The 23,941-nt window shown below is 39.9% G+C and overlaps 2 protein-coding genes across 3 annotated transcripts in view; both read left to right on the plus strand.

Annotated features, from left to right (window-relative positions):
- Window positions 1-23,941, plus strand: part of LOC146478011 (uncharacterized) — a 166,750-nt gene that overhangs the window by 142,239 nt on the left and 570 nt on the right. The window lies entirely within an intron of this gene.
- LOC146478017 (uncharacterized) lies at window positions 1,751-23,167 on the plus strand. Of its 2 annotated transcripts, none has more exons than XM_085112717.1 (5): window positions 1,751-1,994; window positions 12,633-13,883; window positions 15,626-15,730; window positions 16,351-16,407; window positions 17,164-23,167. In XM_085112717.1, the coding sequence occupies exons 2-5, from the start codon at window positions 13,580-13,582 to the stop codon at window positions 21,600-21,602; spliced, it is 4,905 nt and encodes a 1,634-aa protein (XP_084968843.1). In that variant the 5' UTR covers window positions 1,751-1,994; window positions 12,633-13,579; the 3' UTR covers window positions 21,603-23,167. The 2 variants fall into 2 exon arrangements, with proteins under 2 accessions (XP_084968843.1, XP_084968842.1); XM_085112716.1 differs by lacking the exon at window positions 1,751-1,994 and adding an exon at window positions 6,331-6,479.

Consider the following 23,941-nt stretch of genomic DNA (forward strand, 5'->3'; position numbering starts at 1 on the left):
GAAAAGCTGTTATCAGTCTAACACTGTCTAAGAATAGTGCTTGCCTGCAACCAGTGATAAATTAATTTTGGGGCTTGCCAAAGATGAAGCAAGCAAGGAAAGACGAAATTCCTCAAATAATTTTTTTTTTTAATTTTGCAGTTTTGTGTTCCAAAGCTAGAGTATGTACTAGTTTCAGGTAGTTTTTTACCCATTTCTCAACAGTTTGTTTTCTTTATCTCGATTTGGTAGCTTTCATTTCCTGAGGCCCTTTCTTCACAAAGAAGCTAATCGCTTTGCATTAGTTTGTAAACAATTACGCCCATAGCCTTCCACGCGGGTGTCAGTAAAACGCGGGGTCGGGGCCGGGGCCGGGGCCGGGGTCGGGGTCGGGGTCGGGGTCGGGGTCTCTTTTTTTTTTTTTTTAACATCACTGGTCATTTGTGGGTCAAATAAGGATTAAAGCCAATATAAAAAAGTCTCTAAAGCTTACTAGCTTAGGATAGGTCATCGGTGACAACACTCGATGCAGTTCCGTATTCTGGCGGACATAAGTGCCGTGAATTGACTATCTTTTATTCTAAGAAACGAAATGAGGCAAAAAAAAAAAATACAAGGTACGAGACAATATATTTCCTTGAACTAACAAATTCTTGAACTAGAATGTACATGAACTTACTATGAACACCCCCGCCGCCTTCCATGATCGTGCTCGTTTGTTACAGCCAATCCATGTCACGCGTGACTATTATTTCCGAGAATGAAATAAACATGCGTTCGAATTCCTTTGTAAAGCTCGGCACTTGAATGGAATGTAGAACATTTCTCTGGAAATCTTTCCGCATTAACTGACAAAAAAAAGATTCAAAATACTTGAGAGACAACTGTTATTCTTGAAATACTTGTGCTGTAATGTAAAGAAAAATTCATAGTTTTATACCGTCAATAAACTAGGGAAATTTCTACGAGAACTCTGAAATCTCATTGCCGACATCAAAACTGACATGTAAATAGGCCTCACACTGTATCACGGTTTTCGACTCCATTTCGACGAGTAGGCAAACAGGCTTGAAATAACAGTGTAAAAGTAACAGTGGAAATCCGATGTCAAATAATTTTCATAAAACATTGCTGCTGAAAAATTCATGACAGCGTCCAGTCGTGTTTTGAACTTTCCATACATTCTCCTGTACTTTTTTCCCGCGAACTATTTTTAGTAGCAGTTCACGGCTGGTTCGCTGTACAGACAAATGTATGGAAAGTTCATAGTAAGTTCATGCACATTCTAGTTCAAGAATTTGTTAGTTCAAGGAAATATATTGTCTCGTACCTTGTATTTTTTGCCTCATTTCGTTTCTTAGAATAAAAGGTAGTCAACTCACGGAACCAATATCCGCCAGAATACAGAACTGCATCGAGTGTTGTCACCGATGACCTATCCTAAGCTAGTAAGCTTTAGAGACTTAACTTTTTTATATTGGCTTTAATCCTTATTTGACCCACAAATGACCTGTGATGTTGAAAAAAGAAAAAAAGAAAAAAAAGGAGACCCCGACCCCGACCCCGACCCCGCGTTTTACTGACACCCCTTCCACGCAGTCGTTTTTAAGGGACTCGACTCGTATTACCTCTTTCCCAGGAGAGGTAATACGAGTACCCTAAAAACGACTGCGTGGGAGGCTATTACGCCCATGACGGTTTTCATGTTATTGCCAACGAGTCAGCCGAGCGAAGACGCGAGGCGGCAGCATTACAGAGCCGTGCGAAAGTACTGTGCGGGCGGAAAAAATCTCGAGTGATCGAGAGGCATGTTTGTAAGGTAAGATTCCTGACTGTAAGGTAAGATTCCTGAGATTCCAATGACGCAGTGAAAATTGCAACGGACCAATCGTAGCTCGCAGCTCGCAGAGATTTTGACGTCAAGGCGGCATGGTTCTGATCGTCGATGCCAAGAGTCTCTTGTCGATGCTCACCGGCTTTGGCATTCATCGAGTGGAGTTGAGACCAAGTTTGAGGTGAAAAAAGCGTCATTTTCACCCGTTTTTGTAAGGTTTTTTTGTTTTTATTACCAATTCTACGTGGGTGTACTTTAGTTACAGCGGTTACCAATGACACGCGACCTATCGCCTTCAAAAGACTCCGATAAAGTTGCGTTTTGGTGGACGTCAATCATAGAAAAGCCGTTGAGATTCATTTGAATTCTGAGACCATTTCAAGGCAACAGCACCAAGAAATTGACAGTTTTATCCGCTGACGGATGGTAAACTTTATGAAAGTTTATTTCCAAGCCAGATTATCTAAAAAAATGGGCATTGTTTAGACGAAGCCGTATTTTTTTTACAAAACATTTGAAATCGCTACACCTGATAAAAAATCAGCGATGCGTGCAGGTGAGTAAATTATCACGTGCAGTGAAAATTGAAATTTTTAATCCAAAAATACCTTTTCTTTGCGCTTGATCCTGCTCGAGAATATTTTAAATAAAGTTTACCTTCTCTTAGCGAGGTAAAATTCTTAGTTTCTCTCCGGGTTACCTTGGAAATCTTGTCAGAATTCAAAATAATTTCAACGGTTTTTCTTTGATTGACGTCCACCAAAACGCAACTTTATCCGACTCTTTTGAATGCCGTAGGTCGCGTGTTATTGGTAACCGCTGTAAGTGCCACTGTGGTATATTTTATCGAGCTAGCAAGCTCAACAATCGGCCAGCGAGCCAAAAGAGACAGTAAAAGAGTGCTCGGCCACGGTGCAAAACTCGGCCAGCATGCCAAATTCGGCCAGCGTGCCAAATCCAGACAACGCCAGGGGGCATAAAGCAATCAAAGAAACTGAGAAACCTCTAGATCTTTAAATGTGAATTCAATCTAAGCAAAGCTAAAGCAAACGACAACTGTAGCAAACTATCGGCCAGCGAGCCACACGAGAGTAAACTCGACATCGGCCAGTGAGCCAACTTTGTCACCGCCAGCGAGCAAAAGGCAATCAAAGCAACTGAGATTTAACTTAACTTAATCAAATTCAAAGCAAACCTAACGTTTCAAGCGACAAGCGAGCAAGCCACATTAAACAGAGTGCGTTGTGAATTAACTGTCAGCTTGATCAATTCATTCCTCTGTTGTCGAGCGTATCACGTAGAGAACGTTTTTGTCAATGAAATGTACAATTCTATTGTTCATTGTCCAAGCACGTCATAACATTGAAATTGTTACTGTTTACAGCTAAAAAAGATAAAAAGTTATTGTTGGGTTCATTTTTGTTCTCTATTCTTTTGTTGAAACCGTAATATCGCGATAATTTAAAACCAAAAATCTCTTTCCATTTTGGCAATTCTCCGCTGTCGATCGAAATATTCACATAACAATAAAACACATTTCAAATTGTCTTCAATACTTCACTACAAAAAAATGCCGTGCACAAAACATGACTTTGTGTCTTCAAATTACCAATTACTATTTCTTTTGAATGGCTGCTCGTTGGCACTTAGCGAGAGCTATATCTAGTAAATACGGGAAAGAGACTTGATTTTCGAGGGGGCAAACAATTTGACATCGTTAGATTTTAACTAGTTTCTTTGAATATTAATGAAGTTTGTCAAAGACAAATTGTATACCTTTAGTATTCTAGGTCTTCTAGCAATACATGAAGACTATCTCTAAAACAGGGAACGGGGAATGGAGGAATGGGGAATGGGGAATGGGGAATGGGGAACGGGGAACGGGGAATCTCTAAAATAGGGAATCTCTAAAAGGGGGAATCTCTAAAATAGGGAATCTCTAAAAGGGGGAATCTCTAAAATACAATACATGAACGCATATTTTATTCAAAAAACATTATTTTACTGCCACTAACCGATGTCCCCGATGTCATGTTGACGCAAAGCGGCGAAAAGGTCAACCACGTGCGAAGTAAAGGTCGTGTCCGCTTTAAGGCTTACGTCATGCTTTGGGGTTGTTTGTTTCAAGGTTGACGCTTTTCGAAGAGAATACTTTCGTAGAAGGCGGTATACGAGAGCGCAGACGATATTTTGATTTACGTTCCTTCAATCAAAGCTCCGAAAAACAGACTACCAAAATTACACAATGAGTTGGTAATTTAAAGCTGAGACGCGACGCTAATGGATTTTAGACTAAATGTCAATCAAATGTCTTGAACAGCGATCCATGATTGATATGTACAGTAATCGAAAAACAATAAACAAAACTAAGGATATTTAAATGTACAAACTTTCCGTCTTTCAATCTCGCAATCTTGTGCAATCTAATCTACTCTTACAATAAATTGTCTCTATTTATCTACCCTTTCCAGAAGTACACACCCCTTTTGTACATTACAAGTCCATTGTACTTATCTTACTTTCCGAGACTAATGCAATTAAATGTTTGTCACACCATGACACGAACTGTTACCACATTCACCCACGTTACCGGATATTCCCACGATTCTTGCCAATTTGCCGTTTATTCCTTGTTACAAGGTACAATCAATCATTATTATTTCTATCTATCACCTAATTATGCAAGCATATGTTTCACAGCAAGGAGTCAAATATTAATTTGCATTTAAAGATTTTGTACGGACTTTGAAAAGCTCTCACGTCGCTCTTCATCATTTGCCCAAAGAAATTTTTACAGGAATGTATAGACCATCCTTCTAACATTCAACCACCATTTGAAGGTTTCGCACATGGTGAAAATTAATTTTAATCACGAAGTACTTTTACTGCAGTGAATTGTATGCCTACGAAATTAAATTATTTCGCATACACAGAACGACGCAATATTTCCCAAAATCATTCCAACAGGTATTTAACGATTATAAAAAAAGATTTTAGTGTTTTAAAAGCGGTAGAATGATTTGTTCTCTCACGCGAGGCTCTCAAACCCGTGTAACAATTTAGCGCCTGAAATGACGATTTTAACGGATTTTCGTTATTTGCATTTTTCTTTGAAATAAAAGGATATTTCACCGAAAAAACTATACAGTGATTTTAGTTATATCCTAGCCTATCTGACATTAAAATATGAAAGAAATCGAATTTTCCATCCTTGCCACGAAATTTAGAATTTGTCTGATTTTTACAGACAGGCGCTCTTAATTACTTTTACTTTTTTGTTCTAGTACAACGGTAAGCAATGCAAACAAGGAACAGATGTGGTTTCATTACTTTCCATTGTTTTTACAGAGATAGTTAAACACAACATCGAGGAAGAAATCCTTGAAACTTACAAACGAACACTACCAATCTTAATGTGAATGTATGAAACATAGCATAGCATAGCATAACAATCTTATTACCTTACATTGTTGACGGTACTTTCGCAGCTGTACACAAAGTCGAAATCGACAATATTCACGAACACCGCAACAGACAAAACGCTGACAAACGGTTTCCAAAGGAGATCGAGAGAAATGGTAAAATACCTTTTCTAGACTGCTTAGTCACCCGTTACAACAGCAATAGGAAAATACGGACGACCATTAACGGAAAATCGACACATGTCGAAAGAGCTACTCGACCAATCATCTTACAACCCTACTTCTCAGAAAGGCAACCACTTTACAGACCTTGACAAGACGAGTGCGACTGGTTTGATGTTTTGATGAGTACAATATTTACCGATGAAAGGTATCATTGATCAACGCAGTAAAATGTAACAAATAAAAATAATGAATGGATTCGTTACTCTTAAGTTGTAGAACGAAGGTACGAAGAGAACAAAAATTGCCTTTCTTTCAAGAGCTGCGAATACCCCCACCTCTCTTCCCCTCCGCAGACGTTTTCATGATTCCACGATTAACTTGTGGACTAACAACTATGAACATATCTGAATGCAAAAGTTCCGGTGCAATCGTCTTTCGTTGTTTCCATGGCTGAGAATCAGTATCTATTCCCACTGATTATCAATAGGATTTCATTTAGTGTACCCGACCATATCCTTAAAGTACAACCAACAAATTGCGAACGCCATTCCAGATGTACTACATTGTCCTTTACCTTATTCATTTAACCGATCACTTTTCTGTTTACGTTTCTCTTCCGACAGACAATGTTTTTGGTTTTCTTGTTTCCTTGTACGGGCATTTCGACAAAGCAACAAACTTTGCTTTCATTAACTCTGTGGATTAAGGATGCTATACAGTATTGATCGCACAGAATACTGGGTCTTGAAGCCACACTGCACCCTTGGTACTAACCCTATTTTCTTAAAACGGTTGCTTTCACGTAAAAGGTCCGTTTAGCAGGAATTTTTGCAACACCATTTATGTGACAGTTTCTGTGACAGTTCTGGGTTCTGATTGGTTTACCTGTGCATTGCAAGAGAGTTGGGAACGAGGAAAGAACGAGGAACATTCAATAGGTCCGAAATGTTTGTGAGAAACCAAGAAGCTAGAGAAAGCTAACAGTGGAAATTTTTCGCTTTGTTCTTTATCAAACTGAGGGTAGGGAGAGATTTAGAAGTTTGTTTTCTCCCGTTGAAGGTTTTCACGCGGTATTCAAGGTAAGTGAGCTGAATCTATGGAGTCTCGTTCCATGCATACCAACACACAAGCTTGTTCGTGCGCGCTGTAAGATTCAGACACCTTCAATAGAAAATATCGATAGAGAGAATCCCGTGATTGGACAAGAATTATTGTTGAGAACATTTACTACTTGGGTGTCAATTTCTTGAGCCCATTGTTATGAATTTTCAGTCTCGGGTCGAATTGCGCTTCCTTTTTCGTGGACTGATTGGGGTTGCCATCGGCTGTCTACGCAGAACTTGGAAATGTTGAGCTTTTCTGCTGAGCGAAAGGTGTTATTGAATTTGAGGGGACAAGAGTTTTTCTTAAGGTACTCGCCACTGAACAAACCTTCTTATTAAAAACACCTGCATTATTTTTAAATACAGTCGGTTCTTCTGTGGTCTATCGGTTCGCGGTCGCTTGCGGCGATTTGCATTAATGTTTGGACAGCTTAAGGTGACGAGAGTAAGTTCCCTTGTCACCGGAATTGGCACAGTGTTGTCGACTCAAGCAAACTTTATAGTTAAGCGCGATAAAGCAGACGAGAAACGCTTCGATTTCGATGGATATTTTCTGCCAATTTCAATGTGACTGGAACGATGCTTGTTCATGTTCCTGTTAAGGTAGTCTTCTAGTTCTGCTTGACTTACAGTAAATTATTTCCGGCGTTTTGTAGCATATACTAATGCCATAAATATTCGCCTCGGCTTGAATTAGCTCTTTCTTTAAACACATGAATTTGTCTCGGCTTACTCAGTGCAAACGGTATCAAAATGCTTACTTGAAGCATGCTCCGCTTGAATATCTGCATAAAATGGATTTTCGTTATATGCAAATTTTTAACAGTTTCTGTTCGGCTTCAGTGCAGTTTTGAAAGGAATGTAAAGGAATCCATAATTTGGTAAATATTGCTCTCGACGAGGTTCCGCTTTTCATCAGCCGAATTTTTATACAAGAACTGATGTTAAAAACCAAGCCACTGCAAATACTACTGTTCGGTACATGTACTAGGGGCTCTTCACGCAGCACGGCTAGCGCAAGCTCTACGATTTGTGTTGACCTTTCTAATCTAAACACCAGCGTAACGTAAAAATGAAATTATAAGGGTTCGTAAGGGAAAAAATTATCGTGTTTGAAGGAACAATTTGGAACGATTATTCGATAAAAATTTCTCACATAAACTCTATTGTGTGTGGCAGGTACGTGAAAAATATATAGAGCGAGAATAAAAGCAAGGAGCGTGAGAGAAGGAGTCATGCAAGGGTGAAAGTAGCTCCTTTTCCCCTCGCGTGTCTCCCTCGCGCACGTGTCTCGCGTTTGCTATGCAGGCTAATCCACATGTGGCCACTTGCAATCAAAGATTGCCTATTTAAATAGTTTGTAGATGATGATATATATGACAATGTAATAATAATAATAATAATAATAATAATAATAATAATAATAATAATAATAATAATAATACCAAGGGTCTTCTAGAGCGCAGCTACATGATTAGCTAAAAAAGATAATAAAAATCACACAATTCTATACAATCAAAGTTGATTATGAGTATGATGAAGTTATTATAATACGAAAAAAGGCGTGATTATTGAATGCAATCTGAACTGGGACATTGCCATTACATAGCATTCGTTGCATTATAATATTGGGATCAGACAAGATTTGAGTTTTAACCGTTTGAGTTATTTACTCACAAAGCTTTGAAGGGTTTCTCTCAGGAGCGTTCGGAAGCAAATTGTTCTGATTCACCCTTACCGTCTGGTAAGGATGAGCGATAACAGGTTTTCAAATTTATCCAATATGGGTACAATATTTAGTAATGAAAAGGATCACTGGTCATTGTGGCAGAGTGTAAAGATCGCAAGTTGTAGATCGCAATGGGCACAAGTGAGTGACTTCATCATAAGACAAATGATTGTTTATGAATATTTTTTTTCGTTTACCAATTTGATATTTTTCCTGATGTTTCGAAAAAAATATTGGTCCAGGCCTGTATTCCCCACTTATCACAATTCCAAGCCATGGACACTTGACGTGGTACTTTGTATGATCCACCCGACGGTGGCCGGTTATATTCTGGGCCGAACCGGTATATGTACTTTGGCTAAGAGACTAAGAGAGCATAACAGAGTCAGTGGAATTTACAGACCAAAAATGTTTGTACCTTCCCCTTCCCTGCAGACGTTTTTTCAAAATTTCCCGATTTACTGAAGAACAAAACATGAAACACTGACTATTGTTGTGAACAATTTTAATTAATTCATAAACAATGAATATGTTAAAATTTAGTTAATAATGAACTGATTGAGCAACTAATGGAACTGTAAGTGTAAGATTTCATTCGAGTCAGCTTCTGTCACAAGCTCGCGGACATCGCAAGTCAAGACCTTTTATGGACAGTTCCTTTGCAAATCTTGATTTCTTCGACCGAACGAGGTTTTACCCTTCAGGTACCGCATTTTGTTTGTTCTGAGGAGAAAGTTTGTAATGACATCTGCAAATGGTTAGACTTTCTAGTCTTCTTGGATAAGGACGATAAACCGTAGGCCCCGTCTCACAACACTTCAATGTTCATAACCCTGTGGGACGTTAAAGAACCCAGACACTAATCGCAAAGAGTAGGGCATGGAGTTCCCGGTGTGCTGTCTGGTCTTTGTGCTGTTTCATGATTTCATGGGTTGGGTGGGTAGGATGTGGTCACTAATGGACATATGCTGATGTAAACCGCATTTGAATATATATAAATAGAAAATGCGGTATATAAATGCATTACCATTACCATTACCATTCATTTTTCTTTTGTTTCTCGTCTGTAAGCTCGATATAGCCATTTTATTATTGTATCAAGAGAGCCAAAAATCGAATTGCGATACGCCCCAAATAGAGGGGCTTAAAATCTTGTGCTTCATGATTTCAGAATTTTTTACTTTATTAAAGTGATATTAGAAGATTCCTCGCCTCGGTTTGTTTGTCTGGCTGTCCGTACCAACTATGAAGATGTCTAGGGTTGAGGATCAATATCTATCCTCACTGATGATGATAGCACAATTCAATTTAGCGTATGAGTACTGGAAATTAAAGAGCCCAAGTTTCGTCACTGGGTCGTATGTTTTGGTTGAAAAAAGCACTCCTCCGTCGAATAGAACTGGAATGGAAGGCCGCTTATGATAGAAAAATTGACAGAATTTGGAAATGATAATTGTGTTTTAACGACGATAAATAGTCCTTCGAAGTCTCAGGACTTCTCACATGGATGATCATTACGACCTCTTATATATTCCACGTAATTCACATGAATCTGCAATACATGCACATGTATATGCTTCCGGGCACATGGGGCTTTGGACATACCTATTCAACCTTTTTCAGTCAAATGATTTTTGAAAGACCTCTGATGGTCGACATAGACGTCCACCCAGCACTTACAATTGCCTTTATCCACTATCCACTCCAAGTTGTCTCTGGTCGTACGTCCAGCTGAATTTTTCCCTTTTGCCCTCTACTCTGCATACTGTAATGCCCTGGGACCAATCCAATTCAAACTTTTTCGTCTCATCACAATATGCTCTGGTTATGCTTGTGATCTCCTGCACCATGATTCTACTCATTCTACTCGAGATTTTACGGTAAATTATTAGTGGACTCTCCTGTATACTTATATACTTTCTTCGAGGAATTAAAATGGCTAGGCAAATTCTCTGGCTACGATCTCGTGTAGTTCATACGTTTTCTTGCGCAGGCTGTGGTGCCGTTGTGTCAGCCGGTGACTATCTGGCATCTCACTACACGAATCCACCTTCTACGGCACCTTCAAAAAACTTCAGAAAACTGCCGAAATTTACCGTGTAGCACAAAAATTTTGCGGGAGTTTTATTTTGCGGATTGGCGATTTTTTGTGGTTTGCGGGAACAAATTTTTGCGGTTCGAAATGACTGAAACTTCTGTTGAGAACTAATTTTTACGATCCTCTGTTCAAGCAACAGAACATTTAAGTGAAAGAAACCTTAACATTTTCAACTTTTCATTTGTACGGTGTGTTGAGTTACAGTTCACAGTACTTACATATTAGAGAGATATCACTGTAATACCTTACTGCGCAAAGGGACAGAACAACAACAAAATAAAACAAAAAGCTTACCCCTACCATGCACCACAAAACACTGTTTCATTAATACCGTACGGTTTGCCACGACCGGTATTGCCGGAGTGGCTTTCGAGTGAAAGATTTAGGATACAACTTTGACACCTAACTGATGGGAGTGGGCTGCTAAAATGCCAAACTATGCCCAAATGTAACGCAGTGATAATAATAACACCCTCATCAGTTGAAGTTTCAAGAATTGAAATAACTTCTGTGCAGGCCGCCGCAGGAGCGCCACTAGAACATGGTTGGTCTGTTGCACGATTCGAGTCTGTGCGTTCCTTCGGATGACCCGGCGCGGCCATTCGTGCCAATCTAATGTACTGACCTGCTTTACTCTTGACAGCTCTAGTTGCTTTTTCCAATGGAAATCATTATTAATGTTCTTGTTGAAGTATATCTCCCCAGTGGCACAAGTCTATCAAAAGCAGAGTTTTTAATTTGACTGAGGGGAGTTAATTTTTGCAGCGTTTTATTTTGCGGGTGTTTTTTTCTGTGGGAACTAATTTTTGCGGATCGAGGTCAATCCGCAAAATTCGCAAAAATTAGAACCCGCAAAATTTTCATGCTACCCGGTATGTTAAGTATTGAATTTTTTTTTTTTTTTTTTCATCTTAGACTCCGTCTGCACCCGCTTCTAGTTCAAAATCAAGGAGGCTTACATATTCATTGGGGGAAACCGCGCTTTTAATTGCATTTTCTTTTCCTTTCCTTTGTTATCTTTACGCCATAATTTATATTTTTACTTTTCTTGTCATCGGTTGTAATTAGTTGTATGCGCTAGACCTTAAAATCACCGCTTAACAATAACTCGGAACAATTGGTACCTCTTGAACGTAAGACATATGTGAAAAACCTAGGTGTTCTCATTGACGATGATCTCTCCTGGAAGCACCATATTAACTACATTTCCACGAAAATACGTAAAGGTATCGGTATTATTGCAAGGCTTAGACACTTGGTACCGCGTACTACTCCGGCTTCTAAACATTTACCGCTCGCTCATCGAACCGTATATTTCCTACGGTTTCGTTGCTTGGTGCCAAGCCGCGAATGTTCATCTAAACAAAATAGTCATTTTACAAAAGTGGGTTTTTCGTCTCATGTACTTTTCCGATTATACATCTCACAGTGCTCCTCTTTTTGCCTGTTCGGGAATTCTACCAATAAAAATGCTTTTCTTCAAATTGCCGGTTGCCTCTCTGTTACATGACATCGAAAATCGTTGTGTTCCTCCCAATATTTCTTTAATAACTCTTTTTACACGCTCTGAACAGGTCCATTCCTACTTTACTCGTTTCTCAGTATCTGGAAGCTTATCTATATAACAGGCGAGAACAAATCATCAGTTACTTTCTTTTTCCAGAGTTGGTGCGAAAATAGGGGAATGGTATCCCCCTTGAACTTTGCAAGCTAAGGAAAGCACCTTTTAAACGCAAGCTGACTCACCTGCTTTTGAAAATACTTGAAACTGAGGAGATGAGTGTTGACTTGCTTTACATTGACCTTTCTAGCTTATACTTGTATTTTAACTGACTAGCTTTCTCTTTAACCTGTTATTTTTCCCCTTAGGTTAACGCAATTTATGTATGTCTGCATGACTTAATCATAACCTTTAATTATCACTACTATTATCTATTATTTATTCTTATTTATTCGCTCATTTATTTATTTAATTGTGTGTGTGCGAGCTTATTAACTATATATTGTCAGTTTAAGTAGCCCGCCTAGAATAGCTCTGCTAACTGCGGGCTAAAAATGAAGTTAATGTTGTTGTTGTTGTTGCTTCACATTTATTGTCACGTTGTTACATACTTCATGTATTTATTTCACACCCACTTGCGGGTTTTGTACTGAAGATGGATGAAGTTTCACCCAAAAAATGTTTACTTTTGGAAACGTAACTTTTATAAAATCATGTCCTGTCTGCTGACTCTACGAAAACTCTGACAATTGTAATGGTCATTTTGCCGAAAAGGTCTAATATCTTCATTCTCATTTTCAGGTTATTTGGCCTTTCCGTCCTTATATCCCCTTTAGGCCCCGACATGTAGCAGTTTAGAAAACTTGTTTCATCATGACCTCAACCTCACAGGAATCTAAAAGATCCAGCGAAGTGAAAGTCACCATTTTGGCATCTGAATGGGGATCAAGCAAGGGAGGACTTTCTACCATAAACAGAGAGTTAGCCATTCAGTTGGCCAAGTGCTCCGGTGTAGAAATCACCTTCTTTGTGCCGCAATGCAGTGAGCAGGATAAGAAAGAAGCCCTCAGCCACAACATTAACATTATTAAGGCAAGACGGCGGCCGGGTTATGAAGAGCTGGAATGGCTTAGTTTTCCACCAGAACATTTGCAGATTGATGTAATCGTTGGCCATGGAGTGAAACTGGGTCACCAGGCACAGGTTATAAGAGATTCGCACAAATGCAAATGGATTCAAGTAGTACATACAGATCCAGAGCAACTAGGAATGTTCAAATCGTACGCAAATCCCATTTCAAAGGGTGAAGAAAAGCACAAGATTGAAGTGGAGCTGTGCGAGATGGCTGATTTTGTTGTAGGAGTAGGGCCCAAGTTGAGCGAGACCTTTCGTTCATATCTTCGTTGGTGTGAAAAAGATCAAACTATTCTCGACTTGACTCCTGGTATCTTTGATGAGTTTGTGAGTGTCAAACAGGTTAAGATGAGAGAAAACATTGCAGTGTGCTTGTGTTTGGTCGCGGAGATGCTGAAGATTTTGCATTAAAGGGGTTTGATATCGCAGGAAAAGCCGTTGCTTCATTACCCGACACCCACCTTGTTTTCGTTGGAGCACCTAGTGGAAAGCATGAGGAAGCAGCGGAACGTTTATTGGAATGCGGTATTCCTGCTAATCGGTTGAAGGTTAGAGGCTATGTCAACAGCCGAGAGAGCTTCAAAAGGTTATTTTGTGAGGTGGATCTTGCACTCATGCCTTCAAGAACAGAGGGCTTTGGGCTGACAGGTCTTGAGGCCCTATCAGCTGGTCTACCTGTTCTTGTAAGTAAGAATTCGGGGTTTGGAGAAGCTCTAAGCAAAGTACCATTTGGCTCATCATCTGTCATTGACTCAGAGGATCCCGAGATATGGGCTGCAGCCATCAAGAAAATCTGGGATAAAGACAGGCGGAGTCGACTTGAGGAGGTTAAAGTTCTACGCACTTCCTATGAGAGCAAATACAGCTGGGCTAAACAATGTAATGACCTCGTTGACAAGATGACCAGTCTGGTTCATGGTATGTAGTATCCTTTCTTTTGTTAATTGAAGTCTGTGTAATCAAATGTTTATATACCGACAACCAGTTTTCAAGATTTACTTAAAGTTATTAGTACACGTTGTGGTGTGAAAATACATGATGCAAATAAAATCCTAGAACAGCAGGGCTTGGAGAAGGAAGAACTTTGAATATGCATTACTTTAGTTTCAAAGCTATGATTGGTTTCCAAGCAACCTGAAGTATTCAATTCCTGTTGTTTGGTAAAAACAATAACTTTTTCAACCAGTAACCTTCTAATGTTATGAAGCCGGATGTAATGTAATGTTCGATGTTCACAATGAAAGTGCACCAATAAACATTTAAATTTACCATACGTTCGACATTTAAATCCTAGCAGTATGCAGGATATTTGTCCCATGAACCTAGTTTAATGACCTTAGCTTCCACAAGTCTCCTGTATCTCAGTGGTAGAGCATCCGAACTAGTAATCGGAAGGTCTTAGGTTCGACTCCTGATAGGAGCACTCGGATTTCTTTTTTCCGAGTATGCCTGTGTCACTTTCCCGTTCTGGAATAATACATTATTCTCATTCATTTACCAGGCTGGAAATATACCATCACATTTATTTCATTTACCACACGTTCGACATTTAAATCCTAGCAGTATGCAAGATATTTGTTCCATGAACCTAGTTTAATGGCCTTAGCTTCCACGAGTCTCCTGTAGCTCAGTGGTAGAGCATCCGAACTAGTAATCGGAAGGTCTTAGGTTCGACTCCTGAAAGAAGCACTCGGATTTCTTTTTTCCGAGTATGCCTGTGTCACTTTCTGGAATACTACATCATTCTCATCATGGGAATACCTTCGAAAACTTGAATGTCCCAACACTTTTACGCTGAGAACTCTAGACTTGATGTACTACATATTGCTTTTTCGTGTGCTGGCGTCAAAACCTTGAATGAGATACCTAGGGATTTAAATCTTTATCAGAAGAGCCCTTTGTGAAAGAATTAAAAGAAGCATTGTAAGGCATTCAAAAAGCTAAGATTCATATATTGAGAATAACACAATAACTCTAAGACGTGAACACCATAAGTAAATATCTAATTATTACTATTACTCTTTTATAAACTAATTTCTTACTACAACAATCTACACTTGTCATTTTGATTTCTCTTCTTTTTATTTCCCTTTTGTTCTTTTTATGTTTCAAAAAAATATGGCAGTATGTAATGTAAAAATTAAGGTTAAAAACTGATCCGCCAGCATGTACATTAACAAGCGTAGAGTGCGGAAAAACGTGCCGTGCAAGCAAACAGATGGTTGGTTCTTGTTTTGCTTCTCGTTAGTTAAGAAAGGAGCGCAATTTTTGCTAGGTAATTATAGAGTTAAGTAAAGCAATGCCAAAACAAATGCCTTTTACACTCTAATACACTTGATTGTTTCTCCAAACTATTACTTTTTTTTCAGCAGACTGACAGTTCGTCTCGATTTTCCTTTGTTCCACTTACTGTTTCTGATACCCAAATTCTTTGACATCATGAATTAAGCGTATAATATTGTCTTTCCATTTTTTCCAGACGTCAGTGACACAGGCATGCTCGAGTGTTCCTGTGTCACAGACTGAAAAAATACATCCATTATTTATTTAGCATGCTTAAAATATAACGTCACAGTTCTTTCATTAAATTTTTAATTAGCGTAAGCTTCAAACGAGGATTGGGTTGTTTTGTCTATATCACTTGTTCCATATTTCCTCAGACGCCTCTTCCAGTTGTCAAAGTTCAAAACATGATGGAGATGAAATGTTTTTTCCTGTCATCCAGGATTCTGGGGTGTCAGCAAACGTGAATGAGAAGCGTGCAGGTATCTACTTAGTACTACGTAATAATATTAATGCAATATAGTGTTTTAGTGAGGTCATATTGTGTCATTCAGCACAAAGAAATTAGACGAATTATAATTGTTAGCGTTAATGGTGACATTCTCTGAGAGGACTCAATAATTCAATTTGGCTGGGAATTCCATGAGGGAATAATCTGGTAATAGGAGCCAATGATCTGTCTGACAAAGAATATTCAGATAGCGTATCACAACTGAGCTTTGTAATCAAAGCTGGTAGTCACTTTGATGCATGTAGGGTAATACAGAAAGCCTCTCCAATGACTACCCAAGAGCGATCTTATTCGCTGGAAATATTTACAGATGATTCAATCCTAGAACATTTATTCTTTCTAGTTTATGGCTTGTAGAGATTAAAATACTACCCAAATCCTAGTATTGATTTATTTCTCTTTTTATTATGTTTTAACTTGCAGTCTGTTTCTTTTTCACATGTCGGTGCATGTGAACCATCCAATGTCGTAGTTTCAAAAAATTGAAACAGTCGCAAACGTATTTTTTTCACCTAACAGAAATATTTGTTTGGAATATCCTTTATTTTACCTTTCTTAAAAGTTGCATTAATTTCTGTTACTCTGTCCCAGATGACAATAGAAGACAACTGCAACATGGGATTCAGACTCAGAGGACGGTCAAACCAGGTTAGCTTAAATAAGGAAGCAGACAGTCAGTTTTATGTGTTGTTTGCAATTTTCCGAGGAACACCTAAATGTTGGTATACACCTTAGTCGTAAATGGTGGACTTGTGCCGAGGTGCAAGAAAGAGGTGCGAGGTCGTGCGCTGAGCACGCCCTCCTCTCCCTGTCTGACGTACTTTATCTAAGATTATGTTACTGGTGTCACAGTGTCTTTTACACCAGGAACCAATAAGATCGTTGGGAGCAAATGTAAACAAATCGGCGTCACTTCGGATAGTTGCGCTGTGTTTTGTAGGAAGTAAAGTAATGCGTATGCAGTGATGTATGATTACCTGCCTAGCTGGCTGCCCAAGTTGGTTCGGCCTAGTTGCTGGATAAAAACCGTGTTGTACAAAGTTTGTTTGTACACCCAGATCATATACATTACTGGATCAGAGAGTATTTGAAACTCAGCATTTGCCTTGTTTTGGCTGAGAATATAGGTATACTGTACAACTTCTTTTCATGTAGATCTTCCTGGAAATTAGGTCCTTGCTTTGCTTTGCAAATAACTCTCAACCGTTCTCACCAAACAAAGAAGAATTTTTCTGTTTGCTCTCCAGTGGTAATAATACTAGTAAATATATTTACCTGACCTGGCCATTAAAGAGAGGTCTCTAAGATTATCTTCATCAGAAACTTACATTAAATTTTATCGTAAATTGCATCAGGACATCACATACACCAACAAGAAAAAAAAACCATCAATTTTGTTTCCAGAAATTGCCAGCTGTGAAGCAGATATTGGATTCTTCGCTAATTATCACGATCCAGACACAAGACAGTGGCTTTTAGATGATTTCCAAAGCTGGTTTAGTGTTGCTGGCACCTCCAGAGCTTATGTGCTCCTGGGTGATGCTGGAGTCGGCAAAAGTGTGATGGCGGGAACCCTGGCACAGCGAATGAGGAAAGCTGGACATTTGGGCGCTGCCTATTTTTGCCGTCACAACGATGGCACAAGAAATGATCCCAGACATCTCCTTGGGACTATAGCAAGTCAACTCTGTTTTTGTAATAGTGAGTACAATAATTTAGTAGGAGGAGAAGACGGCGTAATAATGATGCTAGCTAATTCTAAATTAGGAGTTCGGGAACTGTTCACGAAACTTTTAGGCGAACCACTATTTGATTGCACCCCTTGTCAGCAACGAAAATTAGTCATTATTGATGCTCTAGACGAGACAGAGTACGAGTCCAGGGAAGATTTTCTTTGTCTTATCAAGGAACGTTTCCTTTGGCTCCCAGAATGGCTTGTGTTTTTTATCACCAGTCGCCCTGAAGACACGATACAGAGCCGATTGGAGGAATACAACCCGTGTGTCAGGATTTGCGTAGGAAATAGTGAACAGCACAACTTGTATAGGCAACATGAGCTGGACATACAGCGATTTTTAGAGAAGAGAGTAGATTTCTCCCGTCTCCCCTACTCTGCGGAGGACCTAACACACAAATGCAATGGACTGTTCTTGTATGCTTATTACATTGCGAAGGCACATAACGATCCAGTACATTCAGGTAAGATTGAGGATTTTTTTCGGGAAAATTTTGAGCGCTTGTATGACAAGGTAGGAAAGAATATCTTCAAGAAATTATTCAGTTGTGCCATTGCTGCTCCTTCTCCGCTTCCCGTGTCAATTATTGAGTACATTTTAGAAAGAGAGGACTCAAATTCTGATGAGCAACAAGTGATCGACGCGGTGTCGCAATTTCTGGTATTTCGGTCTTCTGATCAGACCATAGATTTCCTCCACAATCTGATCCCAGCGTGGCTAACAAACAAGAAAAAAGCTTCCCGGAAGTTGTTCATTGACAGGAAGACCGCAGGTGAGTACCTTCGAAATGTGATCATAGAAATTCTCCCTGCTGTTGTCAAAGAACCGCCTCCGACATTGCCGCCTATAGATGTGGATTTGCAGGTCTACGTGTCACACGTTGCCGTTCGATTTTTATGTCAACACGATGATATGGAGTCACTGAAGCTAATTTCCAATTGTTTGACTAGTTATCATTTCTTGGAGAAAAGGATCCAAAAGGGAAGAATTGAGATCTACCGCCTGCTTGGAGATTTGCAACTTGCAGCTGGCCTTCCCAGTTTTGAGGACAGACGTAAACAAAATGTCCTTCAAGAGATCTCCTTTGCTCTTGAAAGCAATGTTCACGTGCTCTTAGAATGCCCGCAACTCTTCCACTCATGTTTAGCAAATGCATCAAATGCTGTTCAGGAAAACGTTTCAATTCCACAGGTGTCAGGCCCTTGGTTGGAGTGGAATTTTTCTGACCTCCCTAACGATGATTTTCTTTCAGGCTTCAACTTTTATGCCACAGCTTCTAATAAGAAGACCGTGGCTGGGGCAAAGGGCCGCTCTCTCTTGCTTGTTGATGCATGTACGTTAAAAATATTAAGCGGCCCTGTTGAGGTCAGCGAAGATACGATTGAAGACATTAACCATTTAGAGTTTTCGCCAGACGACAAGTATGTATTTTTTGGGCGACTCGACAAATGGTTTTCTATTGAGCGAGGATGTGTCGAGGCTCTATCTCAGTTTACAGAAAATTCTCTGATCTATGAATGGGGTCTATTTACTCCTGATGAAAGGTACATGGTCGTGAAAAGGAAGGATGTTTTTGACTGTCCGAAGACCTGCCAAGATAAGCGTTGTGTAGGAGACTTGCTTGTTCTTTGGGCTGTGAAGGAGATTGATCAGAGCCAAGATGATGAAATGACCTGCTTTTTCACTCAATTATCGAAGGCAATAACTGATATAATAACAATTTTGGAGGGAGAAACCAAACGCTTCCTTGAGTGCCTTCAAACGGAGCCAACCTTTTTTCAGACACGTGTGAGGTCCGTCCCGTACCATCCTAGTTGCTATTGTTGTAGTAGACTAAAGGAACTAACTGGGCAAACACAAGAATCATCGTTGTCAGCTGTACGTGAATTTGTCATTGAGCTCTACCCTCACATATTCCACTTTCAAGTTTGGAATATATTGACAGGCAGACCTCTACTCTTGGACGTTTTTTCTTCAGAGAGTCAGTTAAACTCATTTTCGTATTTTTGTCACATAGCTGGCGCCTTTGATAAATGGGGAGCAGAAGTGGGGTGTTCTGGCATGGACAGAGCTGTATCAGTTTGTAACGTTGCTGTAGTAAACGCTGTTTATGCGCTATGGAGCCTGAAGTTGATGCGCTCGGTAAATAAGGCCAACAAAGATGCTGACAGAGAGCTGAGGGCCATGATGCGCTTCCGGGGGCGTCCAAGATTGGAGACGAAATGGGACCAGAAGCGAGCCAAAGATCTTAAAGACAAGATACTTCAGGGAAAGGAGCTTGATTTAAAGAAGGAGGAAGTGTTTGAACTTATCCTGACACTCAGGGAGGCACAGGATCTTGAAGAGTTGAAGGATTTGGAGAGCGTTGTGTTCATGCACCTGGGACGGTCATGGGAATTAAAGCCGGCCTATTTATCCACGCGTTCGCTGAGGTGCGAACTACTGCTGAAGAAAAAGCAGCAGGCAACGAGATGGAGACTCCTTGCTCCCACTCGGTTGTTCTGTAACTTATTCATGGCTGACATTTGTCGAGACTTTCCAAAGGGCCTCCAAAATCTCCTTGGCCAAGATGTTTGCATTTGCGTTGCACATCAAAATAAATTGGTTTTCGAGGAAAGGTCCGGTCATATTCGGGCAATTCACTTGCTACAAACAGGAAGTCAGCAGCCAGAACAGAAGTTACATCATAGCATCAGAGCCCACCCAAGATCCTTCACCTATACGAATGACGAACTTTATGTCGTATATCCATCTTTTGACGGCTCTCTTCACGCCTTATCTCTTCAGACAGGTACAGTTTTGAAGAGTGTGTCGCGACGTGAGCTCTTCTACTTCTCAACAGAAAGGCAGGTTGGTTATTTGTTTCGCAGCGGAAAAGAAGAAAGATCCATTTTTCTCACTAATTTATTTAACCCTTTTAAGTTTTTTCCATCGCCACCAGTGAAGACCTCGCTAAGTAATTTCGTAGCCGCGGGTTTCATTTCAAATGATACTGTCATGTCTGTTGGTTCCGACTTAACGGTTGTGTTGTGGAATGTTACGCAAGAAAACAAAGGCTCCACATTCGAATTCATATCTGATTCTTCACTGAAAAGTGATAGTTCACAGGTGCTCCATGCTAACAATTCCGCGCTCTCGCCAGACGGAAAGAATATTGCCTTTCACCAAGAAAACAAGATAAAGCTGCACAGCCTTGAAGAACCTAGGGCATTTCATGACACAGTAACTAAAATAAAATCTGGGTTCGTAGATATCGATGTGTGTTTGGCATTCTCAACTGACAGCACCTTACTTCTCATCTTTGTCCGAGATGGCATGAAAAAGCAACATTTCTATGTATGGAATGTTCAGAAGAAAGCCATAACAGCTTCCTTTAAATCACCAGGGTTGTTGACTGTTGAATCTTGTTGCCTGTCACCAGATAAAAGAAATGTAATCTTGTGCGGTGAGTATGAGATCGAGATCTGGGAGTACGACAAGCAACCATGCCACTTACTGAACAGAATTGAAGTCACGGAGCCTTACAAATCTGTTCAGTTCAGCCATTGCGCTGTTTCCATAAACAATGAGGTACTAGTTTGTTGTATTGCAAATGAGATTATTCTCTTCAGTCCTTGTGTGCCTGATGTTCATTCCTCCAAGCGAATTCTTCGAGGTCACCTTGGCAGAATCGAGTTTTGTAAGTTTTTAAGATTGAATCGTTATCTCATCTCTTACGGGGTTGATGGCATGGTATTCCTCTGGGATGTTGTCAAGACAAAAGCTGTTGGTTTTGTGAGAGTTGCCCAAGGTCAGGAAAACATCGTCAGCATGGCTGTGGCCCCAGACGAGGAACGAGTTGTTTGCTTTACATCCTCTGGTCGAGTATGCTTCATCAAACTGTGTAAACTGGAAGGTGACGTGCCGGTTGCATTTGTTGTGCGCTCAAAATTTGTCACGTCACAAGTGAAAGCCCAAGAAGAGGAAAATGAGACAAGGCTTCAACTTGCGCCAGCGAGGGAAACTGCTTCAAACTCTGCTGAGGATGAAGAACTGAGCAGTTCTGACTGGGATGAAAATATGGATGATTACTACCGAGAGCCTGAGTATCTTGGAGAGTCTGATTAATGGAAGGCCACCTTAAAACCCCACCAAAGCTTTAACCTTTCAAAGAATTCCAGGTGTAGCCTTTTTTAAAGTTGTGGTCAAAATCGTATTCCTGCATTTCATTCACCCTAATGGATCGGTTTTGCACATTTCAGTTAGTGACCATTTGCTGCAGTATCAGCTGTTAACGCCAAGGAGGAAATGATGCACTGGCTTTGATGGTAATCGGGGGCTGTAGCAAAAAAACCCTGGTCACGTATTTCAGTCGCTATTGCTTCCACTTTCCTCGCTAGAACAAGAAAACCAGCCGTAATACAGCTACACTGGAAAAACAAACGCCACTCAGCATCAATTTTTTTTATCCTGATTAGCACCTGCCTACCTACAGCTGGGTAGAACCCAGGATAGGAACCAGGCGAAACAACGTCAGCAACATGAGGATAAAGGTCAGTAGAAAACTTCTATGAGTTTGAACAGATGCTCTTTAATACTCTCGTGGTATTTGTACCACTGCGCTGTATTTTCAGAGGATTATACCGCATGGTAAATCACTTCTACGGATTCCTTTCAGTATGAAGCATTCATTCTCTTAGAAAATGACCCTTAAATCATTTCCCAGGCCCAACTTATTCTAAGGATCGGTGATGTGTTTTCATTACCTTTCATTCGTGATCTGGTCATTGATTCGATCGGATTAGGAGAAGGGGAGAAGAGTGAGGAAGGGTTGAAGCTCATTGTCATTGTCATTGCCATCACCTCAGCAAGAGTACAACGTGAAAAACGCATGCCATATTCAAGTGTGAACGTGTTTACGTTCAGGTCATGCGCTTACCCGGGTGATTCCTATCTCGAAATGATTCCAAATTGGTTTCATCACGCAGTCCCAGTAATGGGTGCCTTTCCGCTGAGGCTCGACAGTAATTACAAAAACCAAGATTGAGCACAAAATGTCTTCAGCTCGTTATTTTATCTTTGTTACTGAACCATTTTGTGTAAAGTGCTCAGATCACCTTGACATTGGCGTTAAGGTTAATAAAAAACGGAAACAGTTCAACAAAGACGGAAAATGAGCGAATTAAAGACGTTGTATTTAAAGACGTTACCTAGACCTTCCCTGGACTTTAACTCTGTTGTAACTATTTATACAGTCAGATTGACTCCGTTAGTAGGCCTTGGTTTTGATGCTGTCATATTAGTTTACATATTCCCAAGTTCAAAATATGAATTATCCTTAGTGCTAGTGATTTCTAGGAATTATTACACGATGATTGTCAAGTGTTACAGTGAACCCTCGCCCTCCAGCCCCCATCGTGATTAGCAACTTTTCAGAGCGGTTTTCAATTGAGTGTCGCTTTGATTTACTGCGCTCTGTGATTGGTTGGCAAAACTCGCGCCACTTTCTCAACCATGCTAGAACGTGTTTTTCCCGCGCTTGACATGGTGACATGTATTCATTGCGAATTGCGATTGGTTCATTGTGCTGTTTACATCTGTTGTGATTGGCTAGAGTAGTTACTTTGGTTTTGGTTGAGGGTGGGCCAATTCCAGTTCTCGTAAGTATCGATATTTTTCAAGGAAACCCTAATACCCTTAGTTTTAGTTTTGTGATACTCAACTGAAAACGGCTTAAATTTTCAATTTTTTAATGTATTTCTTTTATTATTATTTTGTAAATTGAGTGGTGGCGCACTTCAAGGTCCTTGGTAGTAAAAATGTTTTCAGCAGCAAATGAAGTATTTGGAAAAAGTATAGACAACTAGCACTTCCTAAGTTTTCTTCAGTAGGGAGAATAAAGCCAGCGAGCGCGAAAAGTGCTTACAGTGAGGAGCGACGCGAGTCACGCTACGCGCGCGAGGGAAGCGTGGATGATCCTTTGTTTTGGATGCATGGGGCACTTTTATTAGCGCGCTTTAGATTTTTACGTAAAGTGGCACCGTAGCGTGAGAGTATACATATTTTCTTTAGGAATTTACTTACTTTTCTTCTCTTGTATGTAATATATCAAACACAGAAGGTGTGTTTCATCAGATATCCAAAAATTGAGAAGTAGGTTGAAACACGAGGCGCAGCCTCATAAGCTCCTGGCGCAGCCGAGTTTTTTTTAAAACGACTTTGAGGTGTTTGGATATATGATGAAACACACTTTCGAGTGTTTGATATGGCTTCTCAAATGATCAATAATTCTTGGAGAAATTCAAGGTTAAAGTTGGCAAAATTTTATTGTTATTAGGAACACATATCCAAACCACGGTCACAGTAATGATTTTCGTTGTTTTCTCTTGATGAATTATTAATGAGTTTGAGAAGTTATTATAAACGCATAGACAAAGAGCTTCATTTAATAAGAGTCACTGTTTATG

Source organism: Pavona decussata, unplaced genomic scaffold, assembly GCF_977016875.1.
Source record: "Pavona decussata unplaced genomic scaffold, jaPavDecu1.1 SCAFFOLD_67, whole genome shotgun sequence".
NCBI classification, from domain to species: Eukaryota; Metazoa; Cnidaria; class Anthozoa; order Scleractinia; family Agariciidae; genus Pavona; species Pavona decussata.